The sequence below is a fragment of the Podarcis bocagei genome (assembly GCF_964188305.1).
Source record: "Podarcis bocagei genome assembly, chromosome: 5".
Lineage (NCBI taxonomy): Eukaryota > Metazoa > Chordata > Lepidosauria > Squamata > Lacertidae > Podarcis > Podarcis bocagei.
The window spans coordinates 91,963,190-91,979,116 of record NC_138129.1 but is presented as its reverse complement, the minus strand read 5'-3'; the positions used below and the strand labels follow the sequence as shown (position 1 = coordinate 91,979,116).

At 42.8% G+C, this 15,927-nt stretch overlaps 1 protein-coding gene across 1 annotated transcript; it reads left to right on the top strand.

The window, feature by feature from the left end:
- Window positions 1–371: 371 nt before the first annotated feature.
- RNF2 (ring finger protein 2) lies at window positions 372–15,750 on the top strand. The gene is made up of 7 exons (XM_081194504.1): window positions 372–574; window positions 10,001–10,089; window positions 10,341–10,501; window positions 12,341–12,556; window positions 13,536–13,808; window positions 14,034–14,205; window positions 15,409–15,750. Exons 2-7 carry the CDS (start codon window positions 10,003–10,005, stop codon window positions 15,508–15,510), a joined length of 1,011 nt encoding a protein of 336 aa, XP_081050630.1. The 5' UTR covers window positions 372–574; window positions 10,001–10,002; the 3' UTR covers window positions 15,511–15,750.
- The last annotated feature ends 177 nt before the right edge of the window (window positions 15,751–15,927 follow it).

Genomic DNA, 15,927 nt, shown 5'->3' with positions numbered 1-15,927 from the left:
GATTTTTTTAAAAAAAGAAGGCACCCTCAGAAATCTATAAGATATATATATGGACTTTGACAACATGCAGATTTTGGTGTGTGTTATATTTATAGGGACTTTGACAACATGCAGATTTTTTTATCTTTATGTTGTCAAAGTCCAGCACTGCCCCCGTCGGCGGTTGCCCAATTAGCCTAATGACAGCGCAAAGCGACGCCACCCAGGCGACCTCGGCGGGCGGCCGGGACGGAGGAAGGCGGGGCTTGGTGGGCGTGGCTCCGCCGGAGCCGCCCCGCCCCCGCCTTCAAGTCACCCGCTCGCTTGCTCGCTTTTTTTCTTTTCCTTCCCAGAGTCCTTTGCGGCGGCGGCGGCGGCGGCTCGCCATATTGTGTCGCTCGCTGAGGCGGAGAGGCGGCGGTGTCGGCGACGGTGGGAAAAGCGGGCTGGGGCGGCCGCTGTCGACTCGCCTCAGCCCTGGCTGCCGGGAGAGGAGGAGGCGGCGGCGCCGACGGCGGCAACGACGACGGGCGAGAGAGCCGAGCCGCGGTGAGGGAGCGGGCCGGACACCGAGAGGCGGCGAGCAGCGGGGCCGGTGAGGAGAAGGCGGAGGAGGAGGAGGGAAAGGGGGGGCGCAGCTGGGGGGGGTCTCTCCCTCCCACATGGAGCTGGAGAAGCCTTCGTTTTGGGGGGGTGCGGATCCTGCGCACGTTTACTCGGGTGTAAAAGGGGTGGGAGTGCTTGCTCCTCGCCTCCACACACGATCTTTCTCCTTTTTCTTCTTTTTCTGTCATTAACCCGCCCACTCCCCCCCCCAAAAATAATAACATTTAAGGAAGAGAGAGAGAAAAAAAGGTTGAGGCGCTTCCTGGCACGGTTGTCCCTCCCCGCCCCCTTTCGATTTTATTTCATTATTGTTATTATTATTTTCATTTCGCTTTCAATTTGTATGCCGCCTTGCTGTGGCGGTTTCCCTCCCCCTCCTCTTCTTCTTTAGCCATTAACCCGCCCACTCTCCCAAAATAATAACATTTAAGGGAGAGGAAAAGGGGCTGGGGCGATTTTCTTCCTTCCGTCCCTGGCAGGGTTATCCCTCCCCGCCCCGTTTCGATTTTATTTCATTATTATTTTCATTTCGCTTTCAATTTGTATACCGCCTTTCTGTGTTAACAATACACAAGGCGGTTTTCCTCCTCCTCTTCTTCTTCTTTAGCCATTAACCCGCCCACTCCCCCAAAATAATAACATTTAAGGGAGAGAAAAGGAGCGGGGGCGATTTTCTTCCTGCCGTCCCTGGCAGGGTTGTCCCTCCCCGCCCCCTTTCGATTTTATTTCATTATTATTATTTATTTTCATTTCACTTTTAATTTGTATACCGGCTTTCCCTGTTAACAATGCACAAGGTGTTTAGAAGCTACAGAAACAACAGAAGGATCGTGCACGCCTTAGAACAGTGTGATCCAATGCAAATCATAATTGGGGTAGGAAGATGGTGGTCTCATTTTAAAAAAAATATTATTATTATTTAAATTATTATTGATTAAATTCATACACCAAACCCTTCACCTGAAGATTTCCCGGCAGTTTGCAAGCATAAGAATATGGGATAAAAAACAGAAAAATGCACAATACAATGGCGTTTTAGGAAAGGTGCCCCCCAAGATGTTGGCACCGCTCTCCCATTGCCCTCCCTGCCCCAGTTCCCCTGGTGGCATTAATGGGAAGATCTCTAGAGGAATTATTTACTTATCATGCTGTATTTGCAGCTAACAGTAGTACATGGGCTCTCAGGTGGACAGAGGGTGTGTAGGAGTACACTGTCTCTTTAAAAGAGGAAAAGGTGTGCTTTAGGGTGGCATCTTGCTTGGCACCCATCTTCTTTGTGAGCAGAGCGTGTTAAAGGGTGCCTTTGAAGTATCTGTTGGTGGAAACACAGGGAAGAGTCAAGAGTTTTGACTGTTGTATGTTGTTTGCCGAACATTGCTTGGCTGATTTCTTGTTTCCCTTGGTAGGTTGGAACTATGCTTGCTAGAGAGAGGCCCAAAAATTTAAAGGGATGTCTCCTGTGAGTTCTCGCAGAATTCCCAAGGACGATGTGGGATGTCCCAGCTCAGAGCACCTAGACTAGAAGAAGTGCTAAAAGTATTTCAATATGACAGGGATGCCATTTCATTTATGTGTTGCTAGGCTTATCAGAAGAGTAAAATGGCTTTGTGATAATGTGTTCATTTAAGGTGGTGCTGGTGTGTTTTTCTTCACAATACCAAAGCTAGTTCCATTTGTAGTTGAACCAGAGATAGGAGATTTGTGATGGGATGTCCTGCAGGTTTTTTTGTAATATAAAAAACCCTATTTACATAGTTAAGTGTTTGACTGTTCAAAAAAGGATTTGCTCAACTGAACATTCACATAATGGTCAAAAAGCACTAGCACATAGAAAACATGTTGTACCTCTGCCCATACCAATCAATATCCTGCCTATACCAATCAATCAACAGGTTTAATATATTATGCTAATTACAAAACCATGAAACTAAAATGTTACGGTTAATGCATTATTATAATCTTTAACAAATTTTACCTTTTATAAATGTTAATGTTTTGCCGAATTTCTCTTTGAAATTTACCTTGGAACAACAGTGTCAACCTACAGTTCATTTTTTAAAAAGGGGTCAGGGTGAAATTCAACACTGCACAAGTAGAATACAAGCTCATGCAATGAATCCTTACTATCCCACTGAAGCCCCCAGTAAAATACCTATTTATCTACTTGCACTGCTGTGCTTTTGAACTGCTAGGTTGGCAGGAGATGGAACAGAGCAACAGGAGCTCACCCAGCCTTGTGGATTCGAACCTCAGACCTTCCGATCAGCCAGCCAAAGAGGCTCAACACCACCCGCTCCCTCTGAAGCACCCAGTACCCCCTTTTTTAAAAAAAAAAAAAAAAAACCTACTCCAGAGGACTGCAAAGGACTTATCAAACACTGGGTTGCAGGAGTAGAGGAATCTTCCAAAATTGGAAGGTAGTTTTGTACTCTGCTAACACAGGATTATTCCATCAGATTTTGGGGCATTCTCTCACTGCAGTGCTGTACAGCTCATCCCACAATGCTGGTAAGTCTCCCTTCTGACCCTCCAGGAAGGCTTTCATGGGGGTAGTGGGGGCTGAAAGGTGAGGAAAAGAATCCATGTGTGAGCTTGTCCTCTATGTGCACAATGTTGAATATTGCCCAATGTAATTAAAACAGAAATAAAGCAAAGTAATAGTGACTACAAAGAAAGGGCAAGGGTCACTTTAAAAGTGACTTCTGCTAAGTAGGCAGAAAACCCATTCTTCAGGCATAATTAACTTAATGAAATATTTGACTGTGGTCAAACAGTAGTGCCCAACTGACAATATCTGACTAGCGTCTTGCCAAAGGCAAGGCGGTTCTTTTAAAATGAGATTCGGAAGCAATACAAAATACACAAGTGAGTGAGAAGATCAAAGATTTTGTTCTAAAACAGCAAGCAGTGTATACATACCAAGTAAGCACTTCAATCTGCCACTTGGAAGCCCTCAAGAAGCGGCAAAGTGACTCCCTCAGGTAGCCTCAGTTTGCACAACCCTGCGGCTGATCAGTCCATGCACTAGCTTCAGAGAAACACTGCCTAAACTGTCAGATTTATAGATAGCCTGTGTGGCTTCCAAAACTGGCTACTTGCAGATCATCCGTTAGCCACCCCCTCTCAATGCCTTACTTTCTCAAAACATGTCAAACATGAGAGAAGGTACCCAGCACTATCCTCCCAAACTGATTAGGCAGCTGTGGGAGTGTGGATTTCATCTCTTTCCAACGTTCCCAGAACATCTAAGACTGTTCTCAAAACATTCCTCATTAAAAACTTAACAGGAGAATGAGGGGGAAGGAACAGAGGCAGGGAGGGCTCCATGCCAGACCACTAACTCCTTGATATATTTTATCTTCCGGATGCATTTTCCATACAATCAGTCAGCCAGCCAACATGCCATCCCTATTTAAAAGATGTGTGGGGAAGAATCAGGTTGGAGGTGGGGTAAACCTCCCCACGGCTCACCATTTCCCCTAACAACTCTCTCCCATATCTTCTGTTGGTCTTAAGGGGAAAACATTCTCAGGATGCAAAAGGGCAAAAGAATTAACCTATCCCAGCATCCTACTTTTCAGTGCTTCTGGGAAGCAGGACATGAATGCAACAATCCTAAAAACTTAGGAACATCAGAAGTGCCCTGCAACTGGGTCTGGCCAAAGGGGACCCATCTAGTCAAGCAGCTCTCACAGTGACCAACCCTCTATTTGTTTCCAGTAGCTGTTATTCAGAGCTATACTGCCTGTGAATATGGAAGCTCAGTTAATAACTTATGGTTAATTGGCAAATGTACTACAGAGGAGGTCTGCTGGATTTGATAAAATGGGCCATCTATTCCAGCATTCTCTGGGGAGCCCACAAGGGCAGGGCAGCCCCTGTTGCCCGTGATGCAAAAAGATTAATCACTTTCCACAGTGCCTATGGGGACACCCTCCTCACCCCAAGCCATTTCCCCCAATCTAAATCTCCTCTCAAAGGTCTTATATCTCCCAAGGGAAAAACATGCCCATGATGCAAGAGAATTAAACATATTCTTCAAAGCACCTTGTCGGTTGTCTCGTTATATCAGGCACCAGTTTCAACCTGAGGGTGGCATTCCATCATGTACAGTTGGCTATGTTTCCGGCTGTGCAAAAACCAGAGGTTTCGACACATTTGACCCTGCATCCAGACAAACGAGGTATTATGACAGTTCCAGGACACATTAAAGCCAGACAAGAGCACTTGAGGAGTGTGTGGAACCAGAGCAGTGAGGGGTGTAGTCTAGGGAGGAGGCATGGACTGTAAAGGGTCACAGAGGCAGGCACAGAAACTTGGAGGGCCACATTTGGTTCCCAAGCCTGAGGTTCCCCACTCCTGCTTTACATGAATCTCTACTTCCCCCCAGTTAAGTGAGTTATGGGGGAAACAGCATGTGAGGTTATTGGGGCAGGGTATTCTTTCTTAAAACAGTAGAGGTGCAAGAGTGAAGTGTGACTCCAGTCCTAATACAGAAGTGCCTCAACTACAGTCGTACTTCGGCTCCCGAATGTCTTGGGAGTCATCTCGGCTCCTGAACGATTGAAAACCGGAAGTGAGTGTTCCAGTTTTCTAACGTTCTTTTGGATGCTGAATGTCCAACGGAGCTTCCAATTGGCTGCAGGAGCTTCCTGCAGTCTATCAGAAGCCGCACTTTGGAAGTTAAATGTTTTGGAAGTCGAACAGACTTCCAGAAAGGATTCTGTTCGACTTCCGAGATACGACTCTATTGGAAGAAGAGAAGAAGAAGAGTTTGGATTTAATATCCCGCTTTATCACTACCCGAAGGAGTCTCTACCGCTCTTAACCACTACACCACACTGGCTCTCTATTGGAAGTGAGAGAGACACTTCAAAACAAATCATGACTGATCAATGCTACATTCTTGCCTTTGCTTCTAAAGAAAACAATTACAAGCTATATGTTTTTTCATCCAGTAAGGTGCTTCCAAAATGAAATACAGATTCAGTGTAGTATCAAGACAGTATAATGTTGCTATTAAGAACAGGATAGCACTACCCTGTGGTCCGTTTTACTGTCATTTAATGGTGTATGTCCTTTTTTCTGGATTATTTTATGATTACCGTATTTTTCGCTCTATAACACGCACCCGACCATAACACGCACGTAGTTTTTAGAGGAGGAAAATCCATAGGCATGCCACCCGTAGGCATTCCCTCCATAACACGCACAGACATTTCCCCTTACTTTCTAGGAGGAAAAAAGTGAGTGTTATGGTGCAAAAAATACGGTAGTTGTTTTTTATTGTTCACTTCCTTTTAAAAATAGAAAGGTGATCAAAACATATTCAAAGCATTTTTGTTACCGTCATCATACAACTGCTTGTTGAAATAAATGGGCATGATTTAGCTCTCCACTTTTAATGAACTCTTCTGTAAAAATTTATGAATTATAACATAATGGGAAAATATTTGCTGGTGCAATGAATCCAGAATATGTAGTCTTGTCTGAAAAGTTTCACAATCTTTTCTTGCTTTCCTCCTCCCGAATCACATAAATCTAGAATGCAGACACAGTTCTTTCACTTGTGTGTGTGAAATACAAAAATACAGTAGCTGCCTATCTACCTGTCCAACTATTATGAACTAATTGGGAGAAATAAGTGGATCAGTCTTGAATGGTTTACTGCTTTTCGCATTTGGCTTTGACAGTCAATGGAAAAAAGAGAAATTGGTGTTTGTTTGAGTAGGTCAGGTCAGTAGGACAGTTGCTTAAGCTTAGGCAAATTGTTCATGACTGAAGGTAGAGCAGAATTCAAATAAATTTGGCCTGGGTAATTAGAGTTGCCAGCATAGATTGTTTAATTAGCCCAGTGTTTCTTTAGACACCAGGCAAAAATGTTTCTCTATAACCAAGCCTTTGGCAGATTAAACAATCTATGCTTTTTTAAATGTGGTTGTGGAAGCAGGGGTTATTTGCTTGCTTTCATTTTGTTTTGTTGCACATTTTGTGTTCTTATTTTGTAATTTTAAATTGTGCGCCATCCTGTGATCTTGAAATTAAGAGTAGAATACAAATTTGATTAATAATAATAATAATAATGTGTAATAAATAAAAGCTTAAGGGTCACTTCATACAAAACAAGCATTAACTGTGGGTTCCATAATATAAATTGCACCTTCCCTCCCCTCCTCTTCAAAATGTACAAAACCGAAGGCTTCCCAATCACTGTTTATACTTGAAAGCAAGGAGCACAACTTGCATATGTGGATGTTATTAATAAAGGCCGCTGTGTGCACATTTTATACTGGGAACTGATCTTAGAGCCCCATACGGTATGTCAATTGGTCCTAACAAAGCAAATATAGTTTCTCTCTCCAGGCATGGGGCTACCTAGGAAAATGGAAAATGAAGAGGCCATTCTTTATGTTACTTAAGCCATTTATACCCTACCCTACAATGTTTCCACTTGCAGGGCAGCTTACACGAAATAACAAAATTAACAACAGTTCAGAATATAATCAAAATGTGTGCGCTTCATGAGCGTTGTGAAGAGGAATGTGGGAAGGAAACAAAAGCTCTGCAGCGCCATAGCATTTCTCCCTTGGTCCCTAGCAGCAATCAGTACAGTGAGGTGTGTATCCGCAGCGGACTTTTTCAGACCCAATCAGGCATTCAGCTTATCTCTTCTCTCCCCCCCCTTCCCCGCCGCGCATCATGTGTTGCTCTGAGTAGTTGCTAAATTAACTGCCAAAGCAGCATAGTGTTCTAGTTGTGGTAATTTCCATCTGTTTGTGTCCTTGGGGTGCTGGACATGTTCTGTCAAGGAGATTGCTGATTATTAGCCATGGTGCATGCTTAACATTTAGAGATAGTGTTTTAATGCTATGTTTTAATGCGTAATGCTTACAAGCTTTCTGGAGGCACATGTCATCATGTTGAATGCTTTTGAAAAATGATACAGTGTGAATTTATTGAAGGAGTTGCATTCCTCCAATCTTGCTGTACCCCGCTTGTGAGTAGTAAAAGGTTTTTAGAAGAATTTGGAACAAGAGAAAGTTCTTAGAGAGCTGGTCAGTCTGTATCAAATCACAAAAAGTGCTGCATTTGCTACAGTCTAATCACAGCCAAGATATATGTTGTGTGGGAAATGGAATTTAAAACGTTTTTGATTGAGTGCTAGGTCAGGTATTTGCTAAACAGATTTCACAGAAATTTTATTTATGGTTGGGGGTTTTTAAAAAAAAAGTTTGAGAATTACTTATTTTTTCCTATGTAATGCTTCCATGTTGTCTAGGATTTTTTTAATACATCACAGTTTGTCATTTTTTTTAAAAAAAAATACTTGTTGAAAGCCTCCCTTCAGAAGCTAGATGCGTTTGAAGTAATGAGGTAACCTAGCTAATGTAGGCTCCCACTCTGAGAAGTGGGATGTAGAAGAAAGAGGTATCAGCAGGCTTGAGGAAATCCCAAGATTTCCAGAGGTAAACACCATTTTAAGAAAAAATAAACATGGAGGGGACCCCAGAATAGCCCACTGAGAACTGAACATTCTTGGTGGACATGAAATACTGATAGACGGGTGGGTGGGTGGGGTGTAATTGAAAGCTAGGAGGACTGAAGTGGCTAGCAAGCTGAACAGGAAAACGTGCCACATTGCAATGTTTTTGTTGCATGACCCACTTGTAGATTCTGGTTATTTTAGGTTCCTGCCCCAAGACTTACAGGATCATTCTGCGTATTTTCTCACTTCCACTTCCCTTAATCTATCATATAATTTGGAAAGTTTTGTTTCTTTATTATGCATTTGGACATCTCTTGACGATACTATAACCAATTTTTTCACAATGGCTCCAGAGATCAAGGTGCAAGTTATTCTTTGGATACAGTTGGGCATTATTTTGAACTACAAGGGTGAACTGAACCTTTAAAACGGCACTGATATTTTTGGTTTCTTAGACTTCCTGAGCAGCACTGGTTACATGGTTGGTAGTTGCTAATAATGTGAGGGTTTTCATCCTTCCATTACTTAAAATAAGAGAAGCCTGACAAATGACTGTTGCAGTAACTAGACTCCTTTACACAATATAGTGGCAGTGTATTACAATAGGATTTGGGGATCTACTTGGAGTTCTGGGCATATACAAATAATATTTTAAAATTAATGATGTTCAAAAACTGAATCTTATTTCAACATTGCAGCTTAAGGGACATTTATATTTTTATAAAATTTGCCAGCTGATTTTTTTATAAATTAAGCACAGCTTCATGGAAGATGTTTGCATATTTGTGTGATAGAAAATGTGTAGCTCTAATGACCTTATTAAAACTTAATAGTTTCTGCTGACAGATATAATAACCTTATTATGTCTTAGTGACACTTAATGCCATAAACATGTTCTTAATTTTCTGCCTTGACATAAGAAATTCCGCCATGCCTATTAGTTATAATATTGGAGACAGCTGCAGTAGTATATTAGTATTTTCTGTAGATAATCAGCGTTCAACATTGATAGAAAAGAGGAGCTAATAAAGAATGAAATGGAATCTGAAATGGAAACAATAGGCAGTGCTTTGGACTCTAAACCACTTTAGTTGAACTGGAAATTAAAAAGGAACAATCACAGCAGTGTTACTAGTTTGTAGAAGTTGCTTGTTGGTAGTATTGGCCCGTTGGTTCACCTAGGAATATTGACTTCTTGCTCACTTGGGGGCCCACAGTTTTGGCTGGACTTGGTAGCCAGCCACAAGTCATCTAACTTCTGCAGAAGAACGTGAGGAAGGCAGATACAGTCATACCTCAGGTTAAATTTGCTTCAAGTTGAGCATGTTTGAGGTGCGCTCCGCAGCAACCCGGAAGTAACGGAGCGCGTTACTTCTGGGTTTCGCCGCTTGCGCATGCGCAGATGCTCAAAATGACCGCATGCGCAGAAGTGGCGAAAAGTGACGTGTGCGTGCGCAGACGTGCCATCGCTAGATACGTTTACCTCTAGATGCGAACGGGACTCCGGAATGGATCCCGTTCATATCTAGAGGTACTACTGTACCTGCTGATTGCAATGCATATTCTCAACTAGCTACTATTTACAACTAAGAATAGCTAAAACTAGTCAGAAGACTAGGCTCTTGTCTGTATATTGTTTTTTAAAGGGAGGAAGATCTAACTGCAGTTTCTGAACTCTTGACATGTGCTCCATTATGTTCATTCAGAGGCACCATATATTTGCTGAAATGACCCTGTAGCATATTGTTGGATATCCCTGTGCTACAGGTACTTTTCATGTGAAATGGAAATGAGTGAGAAATGAACTGGAAGTGGTTTGAGGGGTGTAGTCTGCTGACCTGTGATGTGAAATATGAGTTCACCTGTGAAAATGCCCAATCTGCAGGACCTCTTAAAATGCTTGATTTTCATGTTTCTCTTTTCTTCTAGCCATGTCTCAGGCTGTGCAGACAAACGGAACGCAGCCTTTGAGCAAAACATGGGAGCTCAGCTTGTATGAACTTCAAAGAACACCTCAGGTACTAAAGAGTTGTTGTTGTGTTTTTAAAAAAACATCTTTGCTTAACTTACAAAAGATGTGAATGCCCACTGCCCCCCAAAATGTTAATTTATCAACTAGAGCATTACAACAAAACTCAAATCTTATTTGCATTTGCCAGAAATAAAGGGGAAATGATTTCATGATTATTATGAGGCATTTTAAAAAATAGCAACTTCAGCTTGACCAGGAAACAATTGCCTGAGAACTCTATTTAACTTTTATCATTAGGAAGCAATAACAGATGGCTTGGAAATAGTGGTGTCACCACGAAGCCTCCACAGTGAGCTGATGTGTCCCATTTGTTTGGATATGTTGAAGAACACCATGACTACTAAGGAATGTCTCCATCGTTTTTGTGCTGATTGTATCATCACAGCCCTGAGAAGTGGGTAAGTATGGTGATATAATTTTTTTTTTTTTTTAAAAACCCTCTATCTGGATTGGTTATAGTACTTGAGAAGTACCTTGGGATTCTGGGTAAAATGTAAAGAACCTGCAAAAAAAACCCCAAAAAAACTTTAGGTGGTATCCAAGTAAGTTTTATTCAGAGAAGACCCATTGAAATTAAAAGCCTTCTGTCATGAATGCTTTGAGATTCCTGCATTGCAGGACATTGGACTAGATGACTCTCATGGTCTCTTCTGTGTTCATTAATTTCAGTGTGTCTGCTCTGAGTAAAGCTTAGTTGAAGATCACCCTTTTATTTACCTCCCTCCCTCCCCAAAGTTGACAGCCAGCCAGGGCCACAATTCCCAAATCTTAATTGTTTCGCATTAGAGGGTAGAGAAGCATTTGCAGTTACTTTATTTTTATTTTGTCCTTCCTCCAAGGAGTTTACGGGGTATGGCTCCCGCTGACGGATTGGATCCTAAAATTCCTAGGCGCTCTGTGTTCTGATGAATGGCGGAGTCCCAGAAGTGTATGTTTGGAGTGGATGCGTCGTGTAGTAATAAAACACACTGAGTTAAAGAAAAACTTTTACTAAAGGCAAAAGGGGCTTCGTTACAAAAACCAAAAATAAATTTCAGAGGAAAAACTGCAACCATGTGAGGTACAAACAAAAGTAAGAGAGTGACCAGCTCGCTGAGTGCACAAATTTATCTCTCCTGGCTCAGCGTGACCTTCAGATAGTCAAAACCATGGGTAGACAAACTAAGGCCCGCGGGCCGGATTAGGCCCAATTGCCTTCTGGATCTGGCCTGCAGACGGTCTGGGAATCACCACGTGGATCACCAGCGCGTGCGTTCTTTCCCTCCCTCACATGGCAGCGGCGGCACCTCCCTCCCTCCCTCCTCCTGGCTTCTCCCTGCCCTACCTAGAGGAGGAAGGGGGCTGGGCTTTTTTGGTGCCAACAGCAGCAGTAGCGCTTGAGCGGCCGCCATTTTAAGCAGCCCCTCTCCGGAGCCCTTTCATGCACCGCTCATCGTCCCTTCACCGCCACTGCAGCCACCAGCCCCTGCTGCTCGCAAGACACAGGTAAGCAGCCACCAGGGCTCATGCTGCTCTTGCATCATTCCCCCCCCCAAAATACAGTCTGGCCCCCCACAAGGTCTGAGGGACAGTGGACCGGCCCCCTGCTGAAGAAGTTTGCTGATCCCTGGTGAAAACAATATTTGCAATGGAACTGAACCTTCTAGAATGAACTAGAATCTTCCAGCATTTTCCAGTTTCTGCCCTCAAAGACTTTAGCCATGATGCCCCATCCCAATTTATCATCTCAACCAACTTGTAGAATAGAGACTTGACTCAGTGTCACCCAGAGAACTTCATATCAAAGTTTTGAACCTAGGACTCACTGGTTCAAGTCAGGTATTGCACTGGCAGCAAGAAACTGACTGAGAAGGGGACGTTTAAGGAATTGTGTCTCTTTATTCTCATTCTCCACCTAATGAGTGATTAGCTGTAATACCTCAACAGCTAAGTTAAGGAACTGAAGTGAAATACCTCGAAATAAGCTTAGCCTTTACCAACTAGTCTAAAAACCTGTAACATCTAACTGAAGAGTAGTAACTGAAAAGAAGCAACTGTGAAGTGAGTATAACAAATCCGTTTGCATCAGGTGCTTGAATTCTGCGGTGTGCAAAATTGGTTTGTGACTGTATCCAATATGGCAAGGGTTTGGTAAGCCATATTTCAATAAGAAGGGACTAATCAAGACTGCAGACTGTTACAAAGCATGATATGAAGAGCATACTTGTGGAACTGCTTTTCTCCTTTTCTCTTCTTAGAAACAAAGAATGCCCTACTTGCCGTAAAAAGCTTGTTTCGAAGAGGTCACTGAGACCAGACCCAAACTTTGATGCCCTTATCAGTAAAATTTATCCAAGTCGTGATGAATATGAAGCCCATCAGGAGAGAGTTCTAGCAAGGATCAGTAAGCACAATAACCAGCAGGCTCTGAGCCACAGCATTGAGGAGGGTCTGAAAATCCAGGCCCTGAACAGGTAAGAGACTCTAGGTAATTGGGAGTTAGAAATTGGAGGGTGTGGGGAGGTGCAGCTTAGTGCTAGAAAACTAGATTGGGTTTTCAATCTCAAACCCATGTTTTCAGTTTAAAAATTATGCTACCAGAGTTGAGAGAGATACTTGCTTAGGTTTTGAGAACTGCTGTTACAAGTACAGTGGTGCCCCGCAAGACGAACGCCTCGCAAGAAGGAAAACCCACTAGACGAAAGGGTTTTCCGTTTTGGAGGCGCTTTGCAAAACGAATTTCCCTATGGGGTTGCTTCGCAAGACGAAAAAATATTGCGCGTCCCCGCGGGTTTTTGTCGCTTCCCCCCCTTTCCCTAAGCCGCTAAGCCGCCTATCAGCTGTTCCGCTGATAACCCGCTTAACAGCTGATCACGAAAAGCCGCTAGACCGCTGTAGCGCTAATCCGCTAAGCTGTCAATGGGCTTGCTTCGCAAGACGAAAAAATTGCTAGACGAAGAGAATCGCGGAACGGATTCTTTTCGTCTTGCGAGGCACCACTGTAGACAGAAGTGAGCTAAATGGTTCCTATTCGGCAAGGCAGATTAATGTGTGTTATGTATGATCCTGCCCATTTTTGTCTATAATTGGAAGATGACTGACTAAGCTTAGCAAGCTAGTTTTATTTAATGAGCTTTTGCAGGAAAACATAAACCTGTTTTAATGATATCTGGGGTTCTAGAGTCCACCTCTGCACCAGTCATGCCTTTCTACATTTGGCATTCTTGCACTGTTCTTCAGTTCCATATGAATGTTTCTTTGGATCTGAGAAACTTAATTCTTCCATAGTGGAACATGCTAAACGGTGGTTCTGCATTGATTGTGTCAGCTGGCAGTTTGTTTTCAGATCATGGGAGTCTTATACATATATTTGATAGCTTGTGTGAGGTCTTTGAAAATGACTTGCTGAACAGGTTGCATGACTTACTTGAACATGTTATGTATGCTTCTTAGGTTACAGAGAGGCAAGAAGCAACCGATAGAGAATGGCAGTGGAGCAGAAGACAACGGTGACAGCTCGCATTGTAGTAATGCTTCAACTCACAGTAATCAAGAAGCTGGGCCAAGTAACAAAAGGACAAAAACCTCCGATGATTCTGGGCTAGAATTGGATAATAATAATACGACAGTTGCCATAGACCCAGTATTGGATGGTGCAAGTGAAATAGAATTAGTTTTCCGACCCCATCCTACACTAATGGAAAATGATGACAGTGCACAGACAAGGTAAGCAGTGGTTTTTGTCCCTTTTTTCAGAAGGTGGTGTGTACATATTAGTGATCTAGCCTTTTGCGAAGGGGTGTGTGTGCTATCTGATTATTCAGGACAAGCTCTTGGAAGTGCTCAGTTGCCGCCCTTTACCTATATTTTGGATCATTTTGCTTGTGGATGTTTCTCAATTGCAGTCATTTATTTATTTGTGTACATGGGTTGTCTTTGTTCTTGCTGCAGGTACATAAAGACCTCTGGCAATGCCACAGTTGATCACTTGTCCAAGTACCTAGCTGTGAGATTGGCCTTGGAAGAACTCCGAAGCAAAGGAGAGTCAAATCAGATGAATCTTGAAACAGCCAGTGAGAAGCAGTACACAATTTATATTGCTACAGCTAATGGCCAGTTTACTGTGAGTAGCTGATTCAGCTAAAACCATAATTGGGAGAAAATAAAGTGCCACAGCTTTAAGATACACCTGAGTCCTATTGAGAAATTCTCCATGCACAGGGCTAAATGCATGGAAGGGAAGCAAGACCACATCTCCTGGGCTCTGCTGCCAAAGCCCTACATCCTCTCCAGAACATCTACAAAGGGGCACCTACTTGTGTTCAGGTGAGCATGCCTAGGCACCCCTTTGCTTGCCCTGTTGATGTCAGAGATGGATCTGCTATGGCAAATGACTTAAAGGGAGACTGTGCGGAATTTCTGAATAGGATTTTGATGTACTTCTGTTCCTCTTGAGGCTGATCATGCAAATTGTATGAAGTGGGCCTGTGAACAAGCACAACATTGGTATAAAATCAGTGTAAATAATTACATGGTCATACTGCTTAAAGAGAGCGTGTGGCATATAGCAGCTGGGGTGTTGAGCTTGGATTTGAAGAAATCCCAGATTCAAATCTCTGCTCACCTGGAATGCTTTCATCTTTGAGCCTATCCTTATTTGTGTAGTTATTTTTAAACCAGGGGTGCGGACATTTTTGAGACCAAGGTCTGCATCCCCTCTTGGGATTTGGAAGTTGCCAAAGTGGGTGTGGTCACCACCACATATTTACATGCACACGGCTTCTTCCCGCCCGCCATGCTGTTTTTAACTTATTGAAGGAAGGACAAATGTAATGGGTCTTTGTTAGAAAAGGATTGCGATGTAATTTCTCTGCATTCAGGCTGCTTTAGAGCCCGGAGAGCTTTGGGGCAGTTTCCCACCCCATGTTTAACAAAGTAAGCTTAGCATCGATCCTAAGGGCTGTAGTTACTTAACTGCTTTCTGCAGGTAAACAGGTACCTAATTACTGAGTTAGTATATGCCCTATTGTGCTAGCAAGAATCATTTTGTAAAAGAACTGTAGACGTGTCAAAATACAGCAAAGCGTCTTAACTGTATTTGTAGCTGCTTCTTGCTTTGGAATTGAGAGTGGAATTGACATCTGGATTATATTAGACTATTTATAGATTGCTGTGCCTAAACACTCTGTCTCTTTAATGCTGTTTGCAAGCTGTGGTTTGTCAAATGTTTTGTTATTTTCCTAGCTATGTCTTCTGTTCGTTTTCAAGTGGCAGCAAACACTGGCTTAGTTTCTGATTTTGGCACTAATTCTGATTTTGTCTTTAGGTTTTAAATGGCTCCTTTTCCTTGGAGCTGGTCAGTGAAAAGTACTGGAAAGTGAATAAGCCCATGGAGCTGTACTATGCACCAACAAAGGAACACAAATAAGACTGACAAAGGCTTTGAGTTGGAACTGTAATGGCTTTTATAGCTTTGGTTTACTTTAAATAAGCGAAACACCATCTTCTGCATCGTGGAGAACTGCTTCGAGACTTGGATTCCTTGATGAATACCCTTCTTATTAGGCAGTATTTGGTGTGATATTTGTATATATTTCCCTGCCCCCTGGAGGACTGAATGATCTGTACATTCCACCATTGCTGTCCAATCTGCTTTTTTGATTTGGTAGCTCTTGTTCCATGTGCACGATCTTAGGTGCAGCAAAGATTCCCTAGGGGTATGTGTTCATGCTGACGGGCTTCACATTGGCAGACATGTACTGGCACCTTGAGAAGTGTTGACAAGAGGCAACAGAGTTGGTTGTAACGTACTCTTTTCCCTACAGCAATGTTAAAGCACATATGG

Bases quoted from the DNA above. Each gene is read 5' to 3' on its own strand.
- RNF2 (XM_081194504.1), top strand. From the start codon at position 10,003: ATGTCTCAGGCTGTGCAGACAAACGGAACGCAGCCTTTGAGCAAAACA. The intron at 10,502-12,340 runs GTAAGTATGGTG...TTCTCTTCTTAG, and splicing joins ATCACAGCCCTGAGAAGTGG to AAACAAAGAATGCCCTACTT. The intron at 13,809-14,033 runs GTAAGCAGTGGT...TTCTTGCTGCAG, and splicing joins GATGACAGTGCACAGACAAG to GTACATAAAGACCTCTGGCA.